The sequence below is a fragment of the Pipistrellus kuhlii genome, unplaced genomic scaffold, assembly GCF_014108245.1.
Source record: "Pipistrellus kuhlii isolate mPipKuh1 unplaced genomic scaffold, mPipKuh1.p scaffold_m20_p_37, whole genome shotgun sequence".
NCBI classification, from domain to species: domain Eukaryota; kingdom Metazoa; phylum Chordata; class Mammalia; order Chiroptera; family Vespertilionidae; genus Pipistrellus; species Pipistrellus kuhlii.
In genome coordinates this window covers 4,281,151-4,301,240 of record NW_023425537.1, presented here as the reverse complement: position 1 = coordinate 4,301,240, position 20,090 = coordinate 4,281,151, and the positions used below count along the sequence as shown (strand labels likewise).

The following is a 20,090-nucleotide window of genomic DNA, read 5'->3' as shown; positions in this document are numbered from 1 at the left end:
AATCCATGCAGTTTTAATCAACTCTATCCTAGTCACCCTTCAGGCTGTTCCACTGTCAGTCTTTGCTATTTCAGTTCATGGCAACTGCATTCTTCATCACATCCCTCATCAATCTGTTACGAAATCCTGTTGGTGCTACCTTTAAATACTGTATTTTCCGGCGTATAAGACGACTTTTGAAACGAAAAAAAGCCAACCGAAAATCGGGGGCAAAAGACCAAAATTGCACAAAAATTACCTGCAGATCTTGACGGCAAAGTAAGTCTTTTCTTTGAAGTGGGGGGGTAGTCTTATACAGCGAATATAGGCCTAAACCTATGTTTTAACTGTAAAATTAGGGGGTTGTCTTATACGCAAGAAAATACACTATATATATAATTAGAATATTTCTCACTGCTCCTACCACAACCAAGACACAATTTTCTCTTTCTTGAGTGACTGCAATGGCCTCCTAACCAAACTCTCCAAATTCCAATCTTGCCCCAAATACAATCTATCCTCAATAGCAAAGAGAGTGATTATTTTCAAAGGAAAAAGCCCAATCATGTCACCTCTGTTCAAAACCCTTTAAAGATTTTCTATTTCATTAGAGTAAAAGTTGAAGTTTTTACAATGGCCTACAAGGTCTGATAAGATCTGGTTTCCCATTTCCTCTCTGGCCTTCTGGCCTATTACTCCAACTACACAGGACTATTTATACTTCTTCAAACTCAAGCTCCAGGGCCTTTGCACTTGCTATATCCTAGTTATCAGCAGGGCAGTCCTCTGTCCACATCTCTTTAAGTTTGTTAAATGTCTCCTGGTTGAAGCCTTCACTGACTTCCCTCAGTCCCCATTTTTTCTTTTATTTCTTATTAAATCTGTTAACATTGGCTAATAGCATTCTATAAATTTCAGGTGTACAACTTTATAATGTAATATCTGTAAGCTCTATTGTGTACTCACCACCCTAAGCCTAGTCTCCTTCCATCGCCATGTATTTGATCCTCTTTACCCTCTTTGTCTTCACCCAACCCATCATTTTTCTTGACACTACTTACCACCTCCTAATATACTGTACACATTACTTATCTATTGTACTTTATGTTCTATCTTTCCCCATGAAAATATGAGCTCCATAAGTGCATGATTTTTTTTTGGTCTTTTTATTTACTATTGTATCCCACCATCCAGAACAGGAGATGCTGTGTAGAATGAGTGTTGCATGAACTCACCGGTTTCACCAAGGTCACTGCTCTGAAGAAATGTACGGCAGCGCTCCTTGTGCTCCTCAAGGGAACTTCTCTGCTTGTAACTCCTTCCGCAAAACTCACATTTATAGGGTTTCTCAACTATAAGGAGAGCACAGGGGGCACTCAGTGACCCTCGGGGTTTCAGAACAAATGGTGTATCGGAGTTCTACGAAAACTGCTCACTAGGAATGAAACTTCTGAGGGCAGCCAGAGAATTTGGATACTTTTGCAATTGCATTATTTTTAAATTTAATAAACTGAAGTTTGGTTATGGTCTATGATGAATTATGATGTATTCTTTGAAAGGACAGTCTCCTTTCACAAATAAAAAATTTTGGATTTAATGATTATCATTGAAAATAGTGGTTTGGCTCCAGATCCAATCTTGCTTCTTTAGAGAATAATATGGGGCCTTTTTTTTTTTCTCTTCAAGGAGGTTAGTGTGGTTTAAGAGAGAAATAGGAAGGGATCACTTATTTTGTGATGTCCATCTGGTTGTAAGTAAAAATGCTCTGTGTTGTGGGAGTTAGCCATTCAGCTAGAAATTGATGGCCTTAGAGCGTTGACATATTTAGATAAATTTAGCTCATCGTTGCCAAGTGGATATAAAGTCTGCTAAATTTATAAAAACTGAGCAATGAACTAAGGATAATTTTGAATAACAAAATAAGGATGAATTGCAAAAATGACTTCATCTTAATTTTTAAGATGAAATAAAGGTTTCCTCAAAAGTTCATCCATACAATTCAGGCCATTTATCATCCCAACTCTTTCAAATGCTTTATTGCTTAAAATATGTAAAAACTAACTTCAATTCTGTGTGCAGGGCTGGCCTTTCTGGTTTGTTGATAAAATGTACCCCATAAATTTGTCAGTTTTATAAACTGAGATTTTTATTTTCTAGTCCTCTTTCTCTGTCTAAAACAGAGCCTTTGGGACTTAACGCACTAAAAGATGCTTGTGGAATCCCAAATTAAAATAAATGTCGGTTTGCTAGGGCTAAGAATGTTAAGTTTCTGTATAAATTGGTGTCTTCTAAAGTCTGTCTGAAAAATGACTACTACTGTTAGATCTTAGTTGAAAAAAAAAAAGCAACAGAAGAGAACTATTCTAATTTTTTGAACCAAACTCAGCCCTAATTCATATTTTTGAACACTAAGCTGTAAACCCTTATTTTGCTACTTATATCTGACGGTGGGTTTTGTTGGGCTGATTTGATTATTCCTTGGTCTCTGAATTGTGATCATTTGAGGATTTGGGGCTGAGTTTTAGTCAAAGCTGTGTGTGGATTGACATAAAAACAAACTTTTTTTTCTTCTTCTTCATATAAAATGTAATCAGATAACATCAAGAACATAAGGTCCCAAATTTGAAAAATAAAGTCAGTTTTATTTTTCTAGGAGGGAAAGTCTAAATGATGAAAACAAATTCATCATCGTGCTTGGTTAAAATAAGAAGTGAAAAACAAGATAGAACATTGTTTTCATTGAATTCGTATTGCTGCTCCTCTTTTAGAGATTAAAAATAATTAGGCTGGTAAAGAAGAAAGCTGAGTTTATCCCATGTACACTTAAAACTAATTTAGCCCATGTACACTTAAAACTAATACAATGATATATTATGTCAATTATATCTCAATTAAAAAGAAATTTAGCCAAGACTGGCCAAAAACCTTCAAGTTTAGCCCAGAGTAGCCGAAAGTAACCACCTACCAATGATTTATACCCAGTATACAGTTTTGCATAATTTACAAACTATACAACATTGGCTTGTCCAGACTTTGAATGAAAGGTGTGTGTGTTTTCAAGGAAAATAATATTTTAATAAAGTTCACCATAAGAAAACACTGATGGCTCTAATTTTTTTGGCAAAAAAAAAAAAAGTTATAAAGGCATTTTTATAGGGCAGGCTCTTCCTGCCTGTGTTGTTCTCTAGGGGAGCAAGGTTGGTAAGGAGATGATCATCCCCGTTGAGCCAGACGGAGAGCAATTAATGCCTTAATGGAAGTGTAATTAGCCCTAAAGGTCTCTGCTGTTGTAACCCTTCAACGGCAGTGACAGATGAAAACCTCCCCCTTAGCTCCTCCTAGGTCCTGCAGCGGGCGCGGAGAAACACTGCCCGCATGCTCTCACTTACCAGAGTGTGTTCTGAGATGGCCTGTGAGGGCATCTCTCCTCTGGCACGCGTAGTTGCAGAGGTGACACTTAAAAGGTTTTTCCCCCGTGTGCAGCTTAATGTGGCGGAGGAGGTTGCCTTTCTGAGTGAAAGATGCTCCACACTGATTACACTGGAATGGGCGTTCACCTTTAAAAAGGACAAAAAGGAAATTTCTGATCATTGGCAAATGGTGGGAAGCCTATGCACAGATTAGATGCTTATGGCAAAAGCTCACTTTTTAGACAGTCTGTTTTTATTGGGGTCAGCTCTGAGCTGCATTTCCAGGCAAACATAAGACTTCCCTCTAGAAGAGAAAAAGCACTCACCTTGCAAGGCTATTTTAGTTATCACCTTGTCTTGAATCAGAACAAAAAAACAGAAATAAGAGTAGCTCTAGAAGAGCTTTCTAGATGTAAATTTTTACATTACTTAGCATTCCTTTAAAATATAACCTCAACTTGAAAAAAAGAGCCACAGACTAGTTACTAAGGTAGAGAAATACTTCTTTTAAAAGTATTCATAACAACAACAAAAAAAGTATTCATAACAGGTAGAATCTATTGGGCTCAATGGATCTGTTATATTTGTATACATTTTTATAGACTATTGTCTGAAGATAAATTTTTTAAAACTGGTAATAAAAACTATATTCTTTCATCTACCAAATTTGAACCAAATATATGAGATCTGCTTTCCATAAAAGTTATGCAAAAATATAAGAAAGATGCTTAAGAAGTATACCACACAATTCAGTTCCTACTATGAACTGGAGAAAATGCTCCCTATACTCATTCTGTTATTCATAGCATTTGCAATGTTTGCCAAATGCACTGTGAAACGGAAATAAAAATTACTGGGTAAATGGAAATGCAGAGAGGGAGACATACATCAGAATTATAGCAAAAATCAATGAAAGTAATCAAAAGTTGTCCCACGTTCATTTCTCACATGGTTGCATTAGGACAGTTTTCAGAAGAACGGATAAAGGAGATTATTTACCAGTATGGCTCCGCTTATGAACCATTAAGACATTGAAACTAATGCAGGATAATCCACACACATCACAGTTCATCTTGCCACTTGTTGGCCTGCTATTATCATATGAGACAACATGTCTCTCCAACTTAATGTTTTCATATTCATTATACTCTCTGGAATAGCTGTAAGGAATTTCAGGCTCTTCTGCATTTCCCATGGGCTCTGGCTTCAAAACATTCTCATCCCTTTCACTATATTCATCTTTCACTTTCGTTGAATCGTCTGCGGGAAAATGCAAAAAATAAACAATGATTGTATTTGGATCTATCAAAGCAGTTCAGAGAGCAGACCCACAACTGACAAATACCAAATGAAGCAAATATAAAATTGTACATAATCAAAACAAGGAAACACCATTAAGATGATCACAAGTCATTGGAATTCAGAACCATAGTTAGGAAAACTTGCGCACGAGCACACACACACACACACACACACACACACACACACCAGCATTTTAGGCCATTCAGAAAATAAGATATAATAGATTTAGCTATGATTTCTAAAGCAACTATGAAAAAATCATTTTGAGCAACTCTTCTCCAGTACTGTGAAGAAGAAAAGTTTTCAGATCTAGTACCTTTTTTGGTGGCTTCAGTTAAAAGCTAAAATGATATGCTCTTTGGTTTCAAGAAGAAAATACTGTTTTAATTCTTCCAATGCATCCATTTTAAACCACTAAGATTGAAAGTTGAATAGTTACTACAGCTTTTCTAATTTTAAGCCATGCTTTGCCTCTTCCCTTTCCATGTAGATGAACTGCTAAAATGAGTCTTATCTATCTTGGAACTGATAAAGAGACAACATTGAAAGTAGAGGAAGCTGGCAGTACTAGTGAAATACTGTTGAGAAAGATAAAAGGAGAAGTAATTCTTTAACATAACCTTCTGAGGAGTCACTTTCATTGACATAACTAAATGGAGCCCAACCTAAGCAAGGGGAAAGGAATCTATATCAACTAAACTTAAGACTCAAGAATTGTAGGACTGGGTAGGGAAGAGGGTCTGGTCTAAGTAAGCTGGCTGACCAGGTACTATCTTTAAAAGAGTTGCGACATAACATAAGAAATGAACAAGGCAAATCTATGTACTGACACTAACCAAACCTAAATATTTGCCTGATGTGATGATAATAAACATTTGTAAGGGATTTTTCATATCTAAAACATGCTGCAAAAATGCTTACTTTTAAAAATATTTGTACTCTATTAGAAAGTTATACTTCTTCATGAGGAATCATAAATCAATGGAACTTTAAGGCTGGAAGGGAATTTGGAGATTATCTAAATTCCTTGTTTTTCATATAAGAAAATCTGGGAACAGAGATATTCTTGGTGATTTGTTTAAGGGTCAGTTTACAGAATTAGAATGCTGAACTTAGATTTGACCTCACACACTAGGCACATCAAGTCTAAGTAGCTCATTACTGACATATTCCACACTCCACACTCTCCCATCAATGGTGTAGATGTTAAAAACCAAAACACTCTGAAGAAAAGATATTTTAAAAAACTACATCCCTTCAAAAACACCAGTGAGCGCAGCTCCTGTTGCCACATAGGAGGAAGTAAACTGCAGCTGTGCCTGGCTTACTACCTTCAACCAAGTTTCAATTTTCACTTCTATCAAGCTTACCTTTCATCTATATTAACTGTGTCTGCTTAATAGAGCAAGACAGGGCCTAACCACCAACAGAGGAGCCATTGCTGCACACTGTTCCACCACTTCTCACCACGGTTCATGGTTCACAACCTCTCTCTTTGATTAAAAGAGATGTAGGACTGCAGGACAGGGCCAATATCTTTCAAATTTGCTCATCCCATGCATCTGGGTTATATATGAATTGATATCCATTTCCTAATGGAAAGAGTTCATTCCTTTCTTTCTCTAGATAGGTCTTGCCTACTTTCAGATGGAATTTGGTTGCTTAAGTGGTTTTTGTCTTTTTTTTTTTTTTTTTTTTTTTTTTTTTTTTTTTTTTTTTTTTAAAGAAGGATGCACCTGAGGTGTGTACTCTCCTCCCTTCCTCCATCACTCCAGCTGTGGGTGATATCCCACCAAAGCTTGAGTGCTCATCAGTTTGCATGTAGGCGTTAAAAAGAACCTCAACGGAAAACTTCAGCTACAGAAAAAAACACACAAACCAGCAGATAAAAAAGAGCCAGCAGAAAATAATCCTTTTAATTTGGGTTATAAATGTTAATATGAACAGACTAGCCAATTCCATGGTCAGTGACAATTAAAAACAAGTAAGATCAACATGTTGGATCTTTCTAAAAACACAGAACGAAAGAGAATTAGATGTTCTTTCCCTCAGGATTTTGGTTTCAATGAACTTAACTTAAAACTTAATGCTTGTCCTTTGGGATTTAGCTGTAGAACAAGTTTGAGAACAAGGACCCTAAGGGAAAATGGACAAGCATTTTTTAAATGGACTTACTGGACCAAAAGAGTTCTCGGTATAGATGTTGGTTTGTCTTTAAGGTCTTACCGTTATTTATTTATTTACTTACTTATTTATTTATTTATTTAGAGAGGGAAGGGGAGAGAGAAACATTGATGTTTGACTATATTCTGTGCAGTGAGAAAACCTGAAGTCATTTTCAAGGTCTACCATTCCTTACTTCTTTTCAGTTGAGTCAAGTTTCTAAGCTTTCTAAATCTCTGTTTTCTGCCTAATCAAAAGAAAATAGTATTCCACTGAGTCTCCTATCTACCTTCTCCAGGACTTCTGTGAGGATCAAATGAGATGAGGCACAGGAAAACACTTTACAGACATTTGGTTAAAATTGAAAATGTTTACACCTGGCTATAAAGCAAGTTGTGTTCCTGGGCTATAGAAACTCCAAGGAGGCTAGTTGCTAGGGATAGGAAGCTGGGAGCTGCTACATGATGTCATTATTCAGTGCCCACAGTGACCTTCAAGCTGGGCTGGGCTGTGGGCTGCATTTTGCACCATGGGGTCTCGGCAGAGTCAGCTGCAATTTGTTGGGCTGCCGCTCCAGGGTGGTGGCAGGGCCTGTGTTTTGTGGGCACCAGGTCTGTGTGTTTTGTGGGTGCCAGGTCTGTGGTGCCATTTCTCTGTAAATGGCCAGTGCATGTCATGGCAGCTCCTGTGTTGAACATCTGCCCTCTGGTAGTCAGTGCACGTCATAGCGACCAGATGGTTGGACACTTAGCATAACACACACACACACACACACACACACACATACTAGAGGCCCAGTATGTGAATTCATGCATAGGTTGGGTTCCTTTAGGTGGCCTGCAGGGATGGGGCTGAAACCCACAGCCCACAGATAATAATTTAATTTAAAAAAAAAATTAAAGAAAGAAAGAAACCCGTAGTCCAATGCTGCCTGCAGCTCCTACCTGCTGCTCCTGCTCATCCCAGCCTCACTGTGCCTACCTCGGGCTTGCACCCAATCAATTCTGCCACAGCAGCACCAACCACCCATGAGCCCTGCATCTGGCACCCTTCCAAGGGGAGTCGTCTGCAGAATTGGCTGAAATCAGCCCTCCAATATCCCCCAGAAGTCCCAGATTTTGAGAGGGTGCAGGCCAGGCTGAGGGACCCCACCAGTGCATGATCAGGCCAGGGAAGGACCACAGGAGGGCTCCAGGGCGAGTCCAGCCCATCTCATTCCGTCCGGATCAGCCAGACCCCAGCAGCAAGCTAACCTATGAATCGGGGCATCTGCCCCCTGGTGGTCAGTGCACATCATATCAAACAGTTGAGCAGCCTTAGCATATCATTAGCATGCTATGCCTTGATTGGTTGTTTGGTTGTCCTGCTGTTTGGCCTATTTGCATATTACCTTTTATTATATAGGACACACACACACACACACACACACACACACACACACATGTAAATGTCTAAAATGAAACTTGTCATCTTTGAACCCAAACCTGCTTCTAATGTATGGCTTTTTAAAAAATATATATATATATTTTTATTGATTTCAAAGAGGAAGGGATAGGGAAAGAGAGATAGAAACATCAATGATAAGAGAGAATCAATTCCAGCATTCCCTAAGAACTTGTTAGAAATGCATTCTCAGGCCCCACCCCAGACCCACTAAATCAGTGAGCATTTTATCAAGATCCTCAGATTCCTATGCACATTAAAGTTTGAGAAGCACAGTAGCAATACGACTAATCAGTTTCCCAAGCCTCTTCTCCAGTCTTTCCCACTCATCAACATTCTATCCAAACTTCCAGATGCTGTTTAAATGCTTTTGCTTCTAGTCTTCCTTGATATTCTAAATTAGAAATTTTTTTTCCAATTCCTGTGCTTTCTCATATACATACTTCATTCTACTTTCAGATTCACCTTGTATAGTTGATGTGTTCATAAAATGTTATATGTAAAATCAATAATATTGTTCCACAGATTTACCTTATACATTCAGAGATGTGTTTATCTGGCAACATCTAAACGCAAAATAATCTTTAAAATCTGGCAAGAAATACTTGAGTATACTTGAGGAACTGCCCTACAGTATCCCAAAGTCTTTTGTAAAGTGAATACAGCTTTTGTAATGTGAATAATATTAATTTTGTAAATTCCAGTCTCTTGTTACATGTATCAGGTTTCTTAGACACACAACTAAAATTGCCCCTTGAAAGATTAGCAAGAATCTTCATAGGCCCTAGTAATATTTTGCTTCTTAAGCCAGGTGATGGGTTCATGGATGCTTATTTTGTTATTTTTTAAACTATACATGCATTTATATTTGCCTTTTTGTAAGTATGCTATATACCACAATAAAGAATGTTAAAGGTTTCCTGAATAAATCTTTTATAATTGAACTTGTGGAGAAAAGGATATACCAAACCACAAATCGCTGATAAAGGTAATTGCTAAACATTCCCAGAGGGGAGCAAAAGATGTCTAAATTGAATATAACCTGTAGGAAATTAACTTCTTTCTAAAGGAACTACTCTAGGGTACAATGTTCCATCTTTGTCTATGTTCTGGAGGCCTCTTAGGAAGATCATACACACACACACACACACACACACACCTCCCCCTCTTCCCCCGAGAATTTTGTAGGCTGAAGAGAACAAAGGCTTGGCTCACTGGGGCTGATGCACATGGTTTCATTTCCTGGGGTGATGGTTATCACATGAAAGGCTTGCACTCCAGAGTAGACATTTTTGGTTTCACCTGAGACATTGCAAAAACAATGGGTCTTGGAAAGGATCCAACGTCTAAATCCTTCAGGGGCAATAGCAGTCTCAGCCAACTGTGCCTCAGTTTGTTTTTACAGGCACATAAAATGCTCTGTTGGAGAGAAGAACCTCTCAAAGATGGCAGAGAACAGGCAAGTTGGGTGTTTTAGCATGTTGTAAGTAGGAATTTCCTAGTGTAAAAAGAGGGCTCTGAATTTCCACTCTGACCTATGAGATGTAACTGAAAGAAGGACGAAGTTTGGAAGCACAGCCTCATATTTGCCAGAGATATTGTGAGAAGGGGCAAAAAAATAAATAAATAAATAAAGGCTGTTAGACAGGGAAGACACAAAAGGGTGATGTTGTTTAAGTGTTTTACAAGGATTGGGGGTCATAACCATGAAATCCTCAGCACATGCAAAAGTCAACTGGATAACAAAGAAGCTTAATCATCTTAATGTGGCATTTTAATGATGCCCCTGATTTGCTATGCCAATTCAGAGATAATGAGGCCCTAATGCTACAGATGTTCAGCCAAGCTAAAAGAAAGGGGGGTGGGCTTTTCTAGCATGCCATTTCCTAACTATCCAATTAAACAAATTGTGAAAGCATCTAAATAGTTTACCAGGTTTTGACAGCTGTTAATAGGATTTAGAAGCTCGAAGCACTAAAGAGCAAAATGGGAGATGTATGGGTTGTAGACATTTAGTCTACATGGTTTGTTGCTATGACCCAATATAGCACACATACATGAACTAGAATAGTTTTCCTTATAAAATTAATTTCTGTTTTCTTTTCCCATAACAGCCTCTTTGTATTCTGAACAAGAATAGTGAAATTATGGGTCATTGTCATCTTCTAATGTACATTTTTATGTGTAAAGTGAGAAGGGGAAAAACAGTGATATTTTGAGAACTAAAGAATAAGAAGTTTTAATATTTGCTAACCGGTAAAATTATAAAGCTTCAATTAAAATGAAAGTTTGGGTCATTGATTTATACAATCCACTATGTCTTCATTTTTTTCTTTGTTAAAATTTAAAGATATCTAGTAATTTTTAAAATACCTATTTTAAAGTTAGGAAACACTGATATCAAAGATGAATCAGACCAATAAGTGATAAAATATTAGTATCTCAATTATGGTGAAATAAGAGATAGCGGTATAATATTTGGTTTGGTTTAAGTTCTCATTAAAACACAGACTTTTCAATTTGCCCTTAAAGAACACTAGCATGAAAACAAGAAGACAGCCCTAGCTGGTTTGGCTCAGTGGATAGAGCATCGGCTTTGAACTGAAAGGTCCCAGGTTCAATTCCAGTCAAGGGCACATGCCCAGGGTTGTGGGCTTGATCCCAAGTAGGGGACTTGCAGGAGGGAGCTGATTCATGATTCTCTCTCATCATGGATGTTTCTATCTCTCCCTCATCCTTCCTCTCTGAAATCAATAAAAATATATTAAAAAAGAAAACATGAAGACAGTTTCAGTTGCAAAGGAACCAAAGAATCACCCTCAATTTTACTAATGACATTAATCTGTCTGTGCTTTTTTTTTTTTTTTAATATATTTTATTGATATTTCACAGAGAGGAGGAAGGGAGAGAGATAGAGAGCTAGAAATGTTGATGAGAGAGAAACATCGACCAGCTGCCTCTTGCACACCCCTACCGGGGATGTGCCCGCAACCAATGTACATGCCCTTGACCGGAATCGAACCTGGGACCTTTCAGTCCGCAGTCCGACGCTCTACCACTGAGCCAAAGCGGCTTTGGCTGTGTTTTTTTTAATCCTCACCAGAGAGGAAAGGAGAGAGAGAGAGAGAGAGAGAGAGAGAGAGAGAGAGAGAGAGAGAGAGAGAGAGAGAGAGAGAGAGATATCAGCTGCCGTATGTACACGCCCCGAGATCAGGGATCAAACCCACAACCCAGGTATGAGCCATGACTAGGAATCAAAAGGCAACCTTTCGGTGCACAGGATGATGCTCCAACTAACTAACCCTCTCCAGCCAGGCTAATCTTTGTCTTTTTATCTAACTATCGAATAGCTCATTCGTTATCATAATAAAAAAAATAATTTTGCTTAATAATTTCAATGCAGTTCTTTGCTTTCCCATTAGAACAAGATATTTGTTACTTTAAAAAATATTTTTTATTGATTTTAGAGAGAAGAGAGAAGCAGAGATAAAAACTTAAATGACGAGAGAGAATCATTTATGGGCTGTCTCCTGCATGGCCCCTACTGGGATCAAGCCTGCAACCCGGGCATGTGCCCTTGACTAGAATCCTGGAATTGAACCTGGGACTCTTCCGTCCACAGGCCAACACCCTAGCCACTGAGCCAAACTGGCTAGGTGACTTATTACTTTTAACAATAGGATTACACTACACATGAGCAGTAGGTAAGGTTTTAGCTGCTCAGTTGGGCTAAGCTCTTCAGATATGGAACCAGGTGAATTTTTTATTTGAGTTGTATGGATTGAAAACCATGATGTGTGAAAGTTCCTTCTAAACTATAAAGAAGTGCCTCAGTGAACAGAGTGTCGGCCTGCGGACTGAAGGGTCCTGGCTTCGATTCTGGTCAAGAGTATATGCCTGGGTTGCGGGCTCAATCCCCAGTAGGAGGCATACAGGAGGCGGCCAATCAATGATTCTCTCTCATCATTGATGTTTCTATTTCTCTCTCCCTCTCACTTCATCTCTGAAATCAATATATATATATGTTAAAAGTACACAGATATTAAGTAGTTTTTCATTTCTGTTCATTATAACTATAAACTTTTTCTATTGCTCATTTAACTTATGTATTATAGAATTCTAAAAAATAACTGCTATCAAATGAAAGTTAATGAATGAAAATGCATTTAATGAGATTAAGGCTTTAATTGTTGCTTCACATAATAGAGGAAAGACTAAAGTATGTACCTAGTACACATTTCAATTATAAATCCAGATGAAATTTTTTTTATTTTCATTCATAATACCCTTGTATAAAATAATTTACTCTTTTTATATATATTTTATTGATTTCTTACAGAGAGGAAGAGAGAGAGATAGAGAGCTAGAAACATCGATGAGAGAGAATCACCGATCAGCTGCCTCTTGCACACCCCCTACCAGGGATGTGTCTGCAACCAAGGCACATGCCCTTGACCTGAATAGAACCCGGAACCTTTCAGTTCAAAGGCCGACACTCTATCCACTGAGCCAAACCAGTTTTGGCAATTTAATCTTTTTTTTTTTTTTTTTTTAACAGAATTCAATAAATAAAAAAAATTAAAGCATATTAAACGTTATTCTTAGAAAAATCCAAAAATTGTCATAAAATATAAATAAGTTGACTGAAAATATTCTGATTGTCACAATACCAAACTCAGGATCATGAATAAGGGAAGGACTGAATTGTCTTCTACATCCAAAGCCTTAAGAAGTTCTTGTTATACATAGTATGTGTCGTTTTATATGACAGCATGTTTATTTTCCATAAAGATGAGAAAGATCTCCAAGGCAGGGGACAGCTTTTAATAATATTTTGTGACCCCAGAACCTTCCAGAGGGCCCAACTATTATAGATAATGAATGAATGAACTATTTGGGCATCTTGAACCAATTTCATGATAATAAGACCAGGCAGGGAAGAAATAATAAGTCAATCTGGCGTACCTCTCCCTAACTTGTCTATAACATTTTATTTTTATTACTTATTTATTTATTTATTTTAATCCTTACCCGAGGACTTTTTTCCCTCATTGATTTTTAACAGAGCGTGGAGGGAGGGAAGAAGGAAGAGAGAGAAACATCTATGTGAGAGAGACACATTGATTGGTTGCCTCCCACACATGCCCTGACAAGGGCCAGGGCTCAAACCTGCAGCCCAGGTACTTGCCCTTCGGTCTGTAGGATGACACTTTAAACACTGAGCAGTACCTCTCTAGATCATTTTGAAGGTGAACTGTAGTATGCGGAGTTTCTCCTCATGATACATCAGAATCAACCAGTTCCCTAGTTGACTTCTTTGCCCGAAGTGGTCTGGCAATAAATAGCATTCCTTACTTAAGGTATGCCAACCAGACCCAAAGGCTGTAGGATTTTTGGAAGAGAAGGAAATTATAGAAGAATTAAGTATTATGAAATTCTTGCTCCCTCCCCTCCTCAAAAAAAATTATTACTCTTTTTTGCCCTGACCAATGTGGCTCAGTTGGCTGGGCATCATCCCATGCAGCAAAAAATTGCCAGCTTCATCCCTTGTAGGGGGTATGTAGAAGGTAACCGATCAATGGTTTGCTCTCACATCAGTATTTCTCTCTCCCTCTCCTTTCCCCCCTCTCTCTAAAAATCAATAAACTAAAAACAAAAAAGATTAATTAATTAAAACAAAATATGTACAAAGAGACTGGGCAGGCAGCTGAGACAGGAGCTAAAGAAAAAAAAAAAAAGAAAGAAAAAAAAAAAGGACTCAGCAACAAAGTGAATATGTTCCTAATGAAATTTGCAAGGAGCTAGCACCTCCAAGAAGAAATGGATTACTCTTTCAAAACTATGAAAACGGACATTTGTACTAAATATGAGACCATGTCAGAAGACAGCATTTTGTCAGAGAAACGGCCCTTTAAAAAGCAGCAGCAATACACCCATTGGTTGCTCTCTAGGGACAGATGACATTAACAATTGGTGTTCTCTGGCTACAACCGCCTGGACAAATCTAAGGTTCTTCAGTGGTCAGTGGTCAGTGGGAGCCAGTAGGTGCCCAAGGACTTCAACTACCATCTACAACAAGTCTTTTTACTCGGAGCATGGCTTAACCTCTTTTCTAATAAAGAGAGTGTCTTGGGTTCTGGGAGAAAAAATATGTACAAAATAATGTAAAATTTACCACCTGCTATATATTATTTGGACTTTTCTTCTTCTCTGCTTCTTCCATATCTCCCCCTAACCCTGTCTCTTTCTCTCTGTCTATCAAATAATGGAATAGAGCACTAAGAAACATGAAAAGAAACTCAGCACACACTTGTCCTAGGTGAATGTGCAATGGTAAAAGCATAAGGGAGTAAGCTATCTTGTCACTGGAACATGTTCATCCCTAGGGGTAAAGTATAACAACTGTTTAACAGCTGCCCCGCAACACTTACAGGTTTCGAGCAAAGATGCATCCTACAAGTTCTACAAGAAACTGTGGAAGAAATATTGTCTGGCAGAATAAAACTAGAATGAAATCTAACCAACAAACTAGAGTACACACCCCTTTTTATTTCAAAAGGCAACTTTTAAGATCATGGATAGACCTGGGGGTGGGGGGTAGGGACTGGGAGGAGGGAAGTAAAGGGGTGGGGGAATGGAAGATATCTGTAATATTATCAACAATAAAAATATCTTTTAAAAGAAAAATCACAGAGAGGTTTCTACTAATAATATTCAAATAGCATCAGAATGAGTATTGGTAATAAGAAAGGAACAATATGTTATTTCCCTCTTATTTTGCCCACTGAAAATATATTTGAATGCCTTTTATTTTTAAGTTCTGATGAAAGAGCATGGGCTTTGGAGTAATACAGAATGTCAGTTCAACTTGTATTAACTAGCAGTGTGACCGCAGCAAGTCCCTTGACTTCTGTGAATTTTCTCATTTCTTCAATGCCGGGTAATATGTACACTTAACAGGGTTGTTACAGTAATTAAAGTAGGCAAAGTAATGTATGTAAAAGCCTAGGATAGTAGCTGACACATATCTTCGTGACCTTGGGCTACACAAAGATTTCTTAGATTTGATACTTCTCAAAAGCATGATTCATAAATGAAAATATCTTACAACTCAATAAGACAAATAACCAAATTAAAACTGGAAATGACTTGAATTGACATTTCACCAAAGACATTATACAAATTGAACAATAGGCAAATGAAAAGATGTTTAACATCAATAGTTATTAGAGAAATGCAAATTATAACCACAATGAGACACCACTTTACACCCACTAGAATGGCTATCATCAGAAACCAGGCAACAATAATTGTTGGTGAGGACGTGGAGAAAATGGAACCTTAATGTGCTGCTGGTGGGAATGTAAAGCGGTGCAGCCATTTAGGAAAAAGTCTGGCACTAGAATAGGCAGCCTCTTAACATGGCTCCCAATGATTCCGACTTCTAGAATTCATATCCTTGTATAATTTCCCCCCTTGAATGTGGGCTGGATCTAGTGATTTGCTTCTAATTAATAGGAAATGGCAAGAGTGATGGGAAATCACTTCTGTTATTAATTTATAAAAGATGTGAATTCTGCTTGTTCTTATTTTCTCTCTCTGGTGCTTCTCTGATGAAGTAAACTAGAGAGCCCACATGGCAAGAACCGAAGGCAGTTACTAGCCAAAGCCCAGGGAGGAAATGAGGCCCTCAGTCCAACACCCTCAAGGAATTGAATCTTGTCGCTCACATGAGTGTGTCTGGAAGTTGATCCTTTCTTCATCAAGCCTTCGGGTTTTTTTTTTTTAAAGACCCCTAAAAGGATTTAGAAAACCAAACTGATAGCTAGTTATACTGATACTGACTCTGTCTCGCATTCACTATGACTACAAGAAATATCATAACAAGTGCAGTCTTTTGAACTACTTCCATATGACAAATCCTCATAAGACTATCTTTAACTCCTTTTGGTTCTATACAACTGATTTCATGCCCCTTTCAAAGAGTGTTATGTTAAAAAACACAGAGTGCATCCCTGATTACTGTGGATCAGTGGTTAGAGCACTGGGAACCTGGTCAAGGGCATACATCTGGGTTGCAGGATCAATCCCAAAGCAACCAATGACCCATCAATGTGTCTCACTTATATAAATATTTCTCTCTCTCCTCTCCCCCACCCTTCCATTCTCTCTAAAAATCAATGGGAAAAATATCCTCACTCCTTGGATGAAGATTAAAAAACAACAACACAAGGTGCAGGCTGAAATAATCAACTGAAATAATCAACTGTAAAAGAATAGGCTTCAGGACATCTCCCACATTTAATTACTTTATTATCAACTTCAGAGAACACCTAATTTCTGACTTTTGCTCTTCCTAAATTGTTCTAAAATCTATAAATATCCATAGTTTTCTAATTATATGACTCCTTTATAATATTTTTGCTTTATATTTCTTTTTATATGCTTTTAGACCTCACTTTCTATTATTAATAATTGAATGTGCTTTACTAGCCTTTTACTATTTAATTAATGAGCACTGTCCCTGACCTATGAGTCAGCAGTAGTATAAAGTCCACGGGGAAGCTCTCTGAGGGTTCACTGGGGCTCTCCTAAGAAAATAAAAAATTACCTTTTCTATACAGCCTGAGAGAGAGAACCCTGTATAACTGAAGGATTAGAATCAGAAATTCAAGATGATAATGAGCAAAGAACAGTTCATATAGAAATGCCAGAGCCCTGGCCAGTGTGCTAAGTGGTTGAGCATCTACCTATGCACCGAAGGGCTGTGGATCGATTCCCAGTGAAGGACACATGCCTGGGTTGCAGATTTGATCCCCATTCTTAGTTGGGGCACGTGGAGGAGGCGATCAATTGATGTACCTCTCTCCCATCACATGAATGTTTCTCTGTCTCTCTCCCCCTCCCTTCCACTCTCTAAAAAGAAATCAATGGAGAAAATGTCCTCCGGTGAGGATTAACAACAACAACAAAATCAATGGGGAAGAAATGTCCTCAGGTGAGGATTAACAGAAACAACAAAAATGCCAGAAATAGTTCTGGGCTCCAAGCAGTGAAGAGAGGTAACAAAGGTACATTAAGTTGTGTCCAAATTTTGGTGATAGAATCATGGCCACAAGCCTAGACTGACTTAAGAGAAGCTAATTAAGAGCCTTTCCTATTTCTCTGGGGCTGCCATGAACTTCCTTGAGGTTAACAAAGGCATGCCTGGGATTTCTGCTTTTGTAGGTTCAGGTGCAGAAAAGGCTGGTTCTAACAAATCTTGTCAATGTCTTTAATGCCATCAAGACTGACTAATACAGTGAAATATCTACTATGAGGTTACAAATTATTTTTTTTAAATATATTTTATTGATTTTTTACAGAGAGAAAGGGAGAGAGATACAGAGTTAGAAACATCGATGAGCCAAAACCGGTTTGGCTCAGTGGATAGAGCATCAGCCTGCGGACTAAAAGGTCCTGGGTTCGATTCAGGTCAAGGGCATGTACCTTGGTTGCGGGCATATTCCCAGTATGGGGTGTGCAAGAGGCAGCTGATCAATGATTCTCTCTCATCGATGTTTCTAGCTCTCTGTCCCTCTCTCTTCCTCTCTATGAAAAATCAATAAAATATATTAAAAAAAAAAAAAAGAAAGAAAAGAAAAATCAATGAGAGTCATCGATCAGCTGCCTCTTGCACACCCCATACTGGGAATATGCCCGCAACCAAGGTACATGCCCTTGACCGGAATCGAACCCGGGACCCTTCAGTCCCCAAGCCGACGCTCTATCCATTGAGCCAAACCGGTTTCGGCTACAAATTATTTTTAATTATTAAATCATAGGTCTCCCTAGGTTACTGTTTAGACAGCATTATCCATTGCAGAATCTAGTTTTTAAGATTGTCATTCCTACAATCTCAAATCTAGACCCAATTGCAATTGTTGGTTAAAAAGCAGATTTCAATCAGGCAGCAGAATGAGAAAACATCTGGACCTACCAGTCAGAATGAGAAAGGTCACATGTTAAATCCAGATAATCTTGTTTATTGGCATTTGAAGGTTATACACCAAGGGGTGGATTACCAGGGCCCTCCTTCAGGCCTGGCACTGACATCTTCATTCTATGTGTGTGAAACTTTAAAATCCAAAGCTTTAATACTACTGTTGTCATTTGAATTTTATTAAAGGAATTGTAATTTCCAAATGTAATTTTCCTAATTCTAAACTGAAACACTATGCCAACCTATTACTAGACTACTGAGTATTAGATGCTGGAGGAAACCACATACTAGAATTGTCAAGGGCAGATGATGTCTATTCTGTTAAAAACTTCCATATTTCCATCCAGCATTTTACTATGGATGAAGCATCTGCTACTTTCCCCATCAAAATTAAGAAAAGAAAAGGCTTTGAATCAGCAAGGAACAAAATAAAGATTGCTTTAAGACAGGTTTCAGGTCGGTGTTGAAAAAAGGGGGATTGTGCCTACCACATGACTTTATCATAATTAATGTATATTATTTTATAGCTATTCAAAACTGGACCAAAATTGGTTATGTTGGCAGCAATTCATAGTCTATTATATATGAAACTATTATAAAAAAAAGCAAAGTTAAGATGCCTTAAGACCTCATACACTTTGGTCAGGGCTTTTTCATCTTTTCTGAGTTTTAGAACTCTTTTAAGAATTGTACTCTTTGCCCAGAAAAGTGTACACATGCCCATAGACACACAATTTCACATAGTTTTAAAAGGTTTCTCAAATCTTGAAATCTCAGGGTGAGAATCTTTGCATTATGCCTTTAAACAGGCTCAGGTTTAAACCGAAGACTCCTCTGTGCTATACTTATATGACAATGGTTAGCCTTTAACTTTTTTGTGGATTATAATAAAAAATTTTAGATGTCAATTTAATATATACTCTGTATAAGAAACAACATTTTTTCAAGGGTACTTGAATAAAAAATTTAAAGACCTAAAAATTTTTTGTTTATTGTAAAGAATGATGGTTTAAACTGTTATTGCACCCTTTCAAAAGTATCTAATGGAATATACATTTTAGTGATTTGATCTACTCCATCATAAATTTAAAAATACATACGGTTTTTAATAATAAATTTTCTCCTTAAATTTTTATTTCAATTTCACTTTTCTCATTGAATTTTATCTATATCTACTATTCTTTTAGGCTTGCACCTTTTATTGTTCATTCTGTTACATGTCTCTTCAACATTATATATAAATTAAAATTATTTTTGTTATCATGAAGTTCTATATGTTAGAAAATTTCTTCTGGATTGAGTTATTAGCATACAGTTGATAAAATATGGGTATATTACAAATCTTGATCAATAATTATTAAATATAAAAAGTAAAAATTTGGGGAATGTATTTCTTAAATGAGATGGATGAAAGAAGATGCATTTATGAAAGTTTTTATTAAAGGAATTATTCAATTGGCCCTTTTTTGGAATCCTGGAAGTATGTATTCTAGTACTTCATGGCAAAGAAGCCAAATTTGGGATGGGTGAGAAATATGCCTCTCTTTATAGAGTGGAGAAGGATCATTGTGAAAGGGGAGGACAGAAAGGAGAACCTAACTACACCAGCCTTATGGGGCAGAGAGTTTTAGGAAAGAACACATAATGAAATTGAAGACTTGGCAATTAATTCTCTTAAAATTATCCACACTCATGTAATCCTTGGAAAGTCTTCCATTTATCCCAGGTGGAAAAACACTGCTAAAAAAGACCACATTGTCAAGATGTACTCAATATGCTCTTCTTCCCTTTATACAACCGACAATGATTTA

The 20,090-nt window shown here is 37.5% G+C and overlaps 1 protein-coding gene across 2 annotated transcripts in view; it reads right to left on the bottom strand.

Moving 5' to 3' along the window:
• IKZF3 (IKAROS family zinc finger 3) overlaps positions 1–20,090 on the bottom strand; it is a 68,350-nt gene that overhangs the window by 19,343 nt on the left and 28,917 nt on the right. For both annotated transcript variants that reach the window (XM_036407662.2, XM_036407661.2), the window contains exons 4-6: positions 4,389–4,649; positions 3,369–3,536; positions 1,215–1,331 (exon numbers count right to left, since the gene is read on the bottom strand). In XM_036407662.2, the coding sequence (XP_036263555.1) occupies positions 1,215–1,331; positions 3,369–3,536; positions 4,389–4,649 (546 nt within the window). The remainder of the gene's footprint in view (positions 1–1,214; positions 1,332–3,368; positions 3,537–4,388; positions 4,650–20,090) is intronic.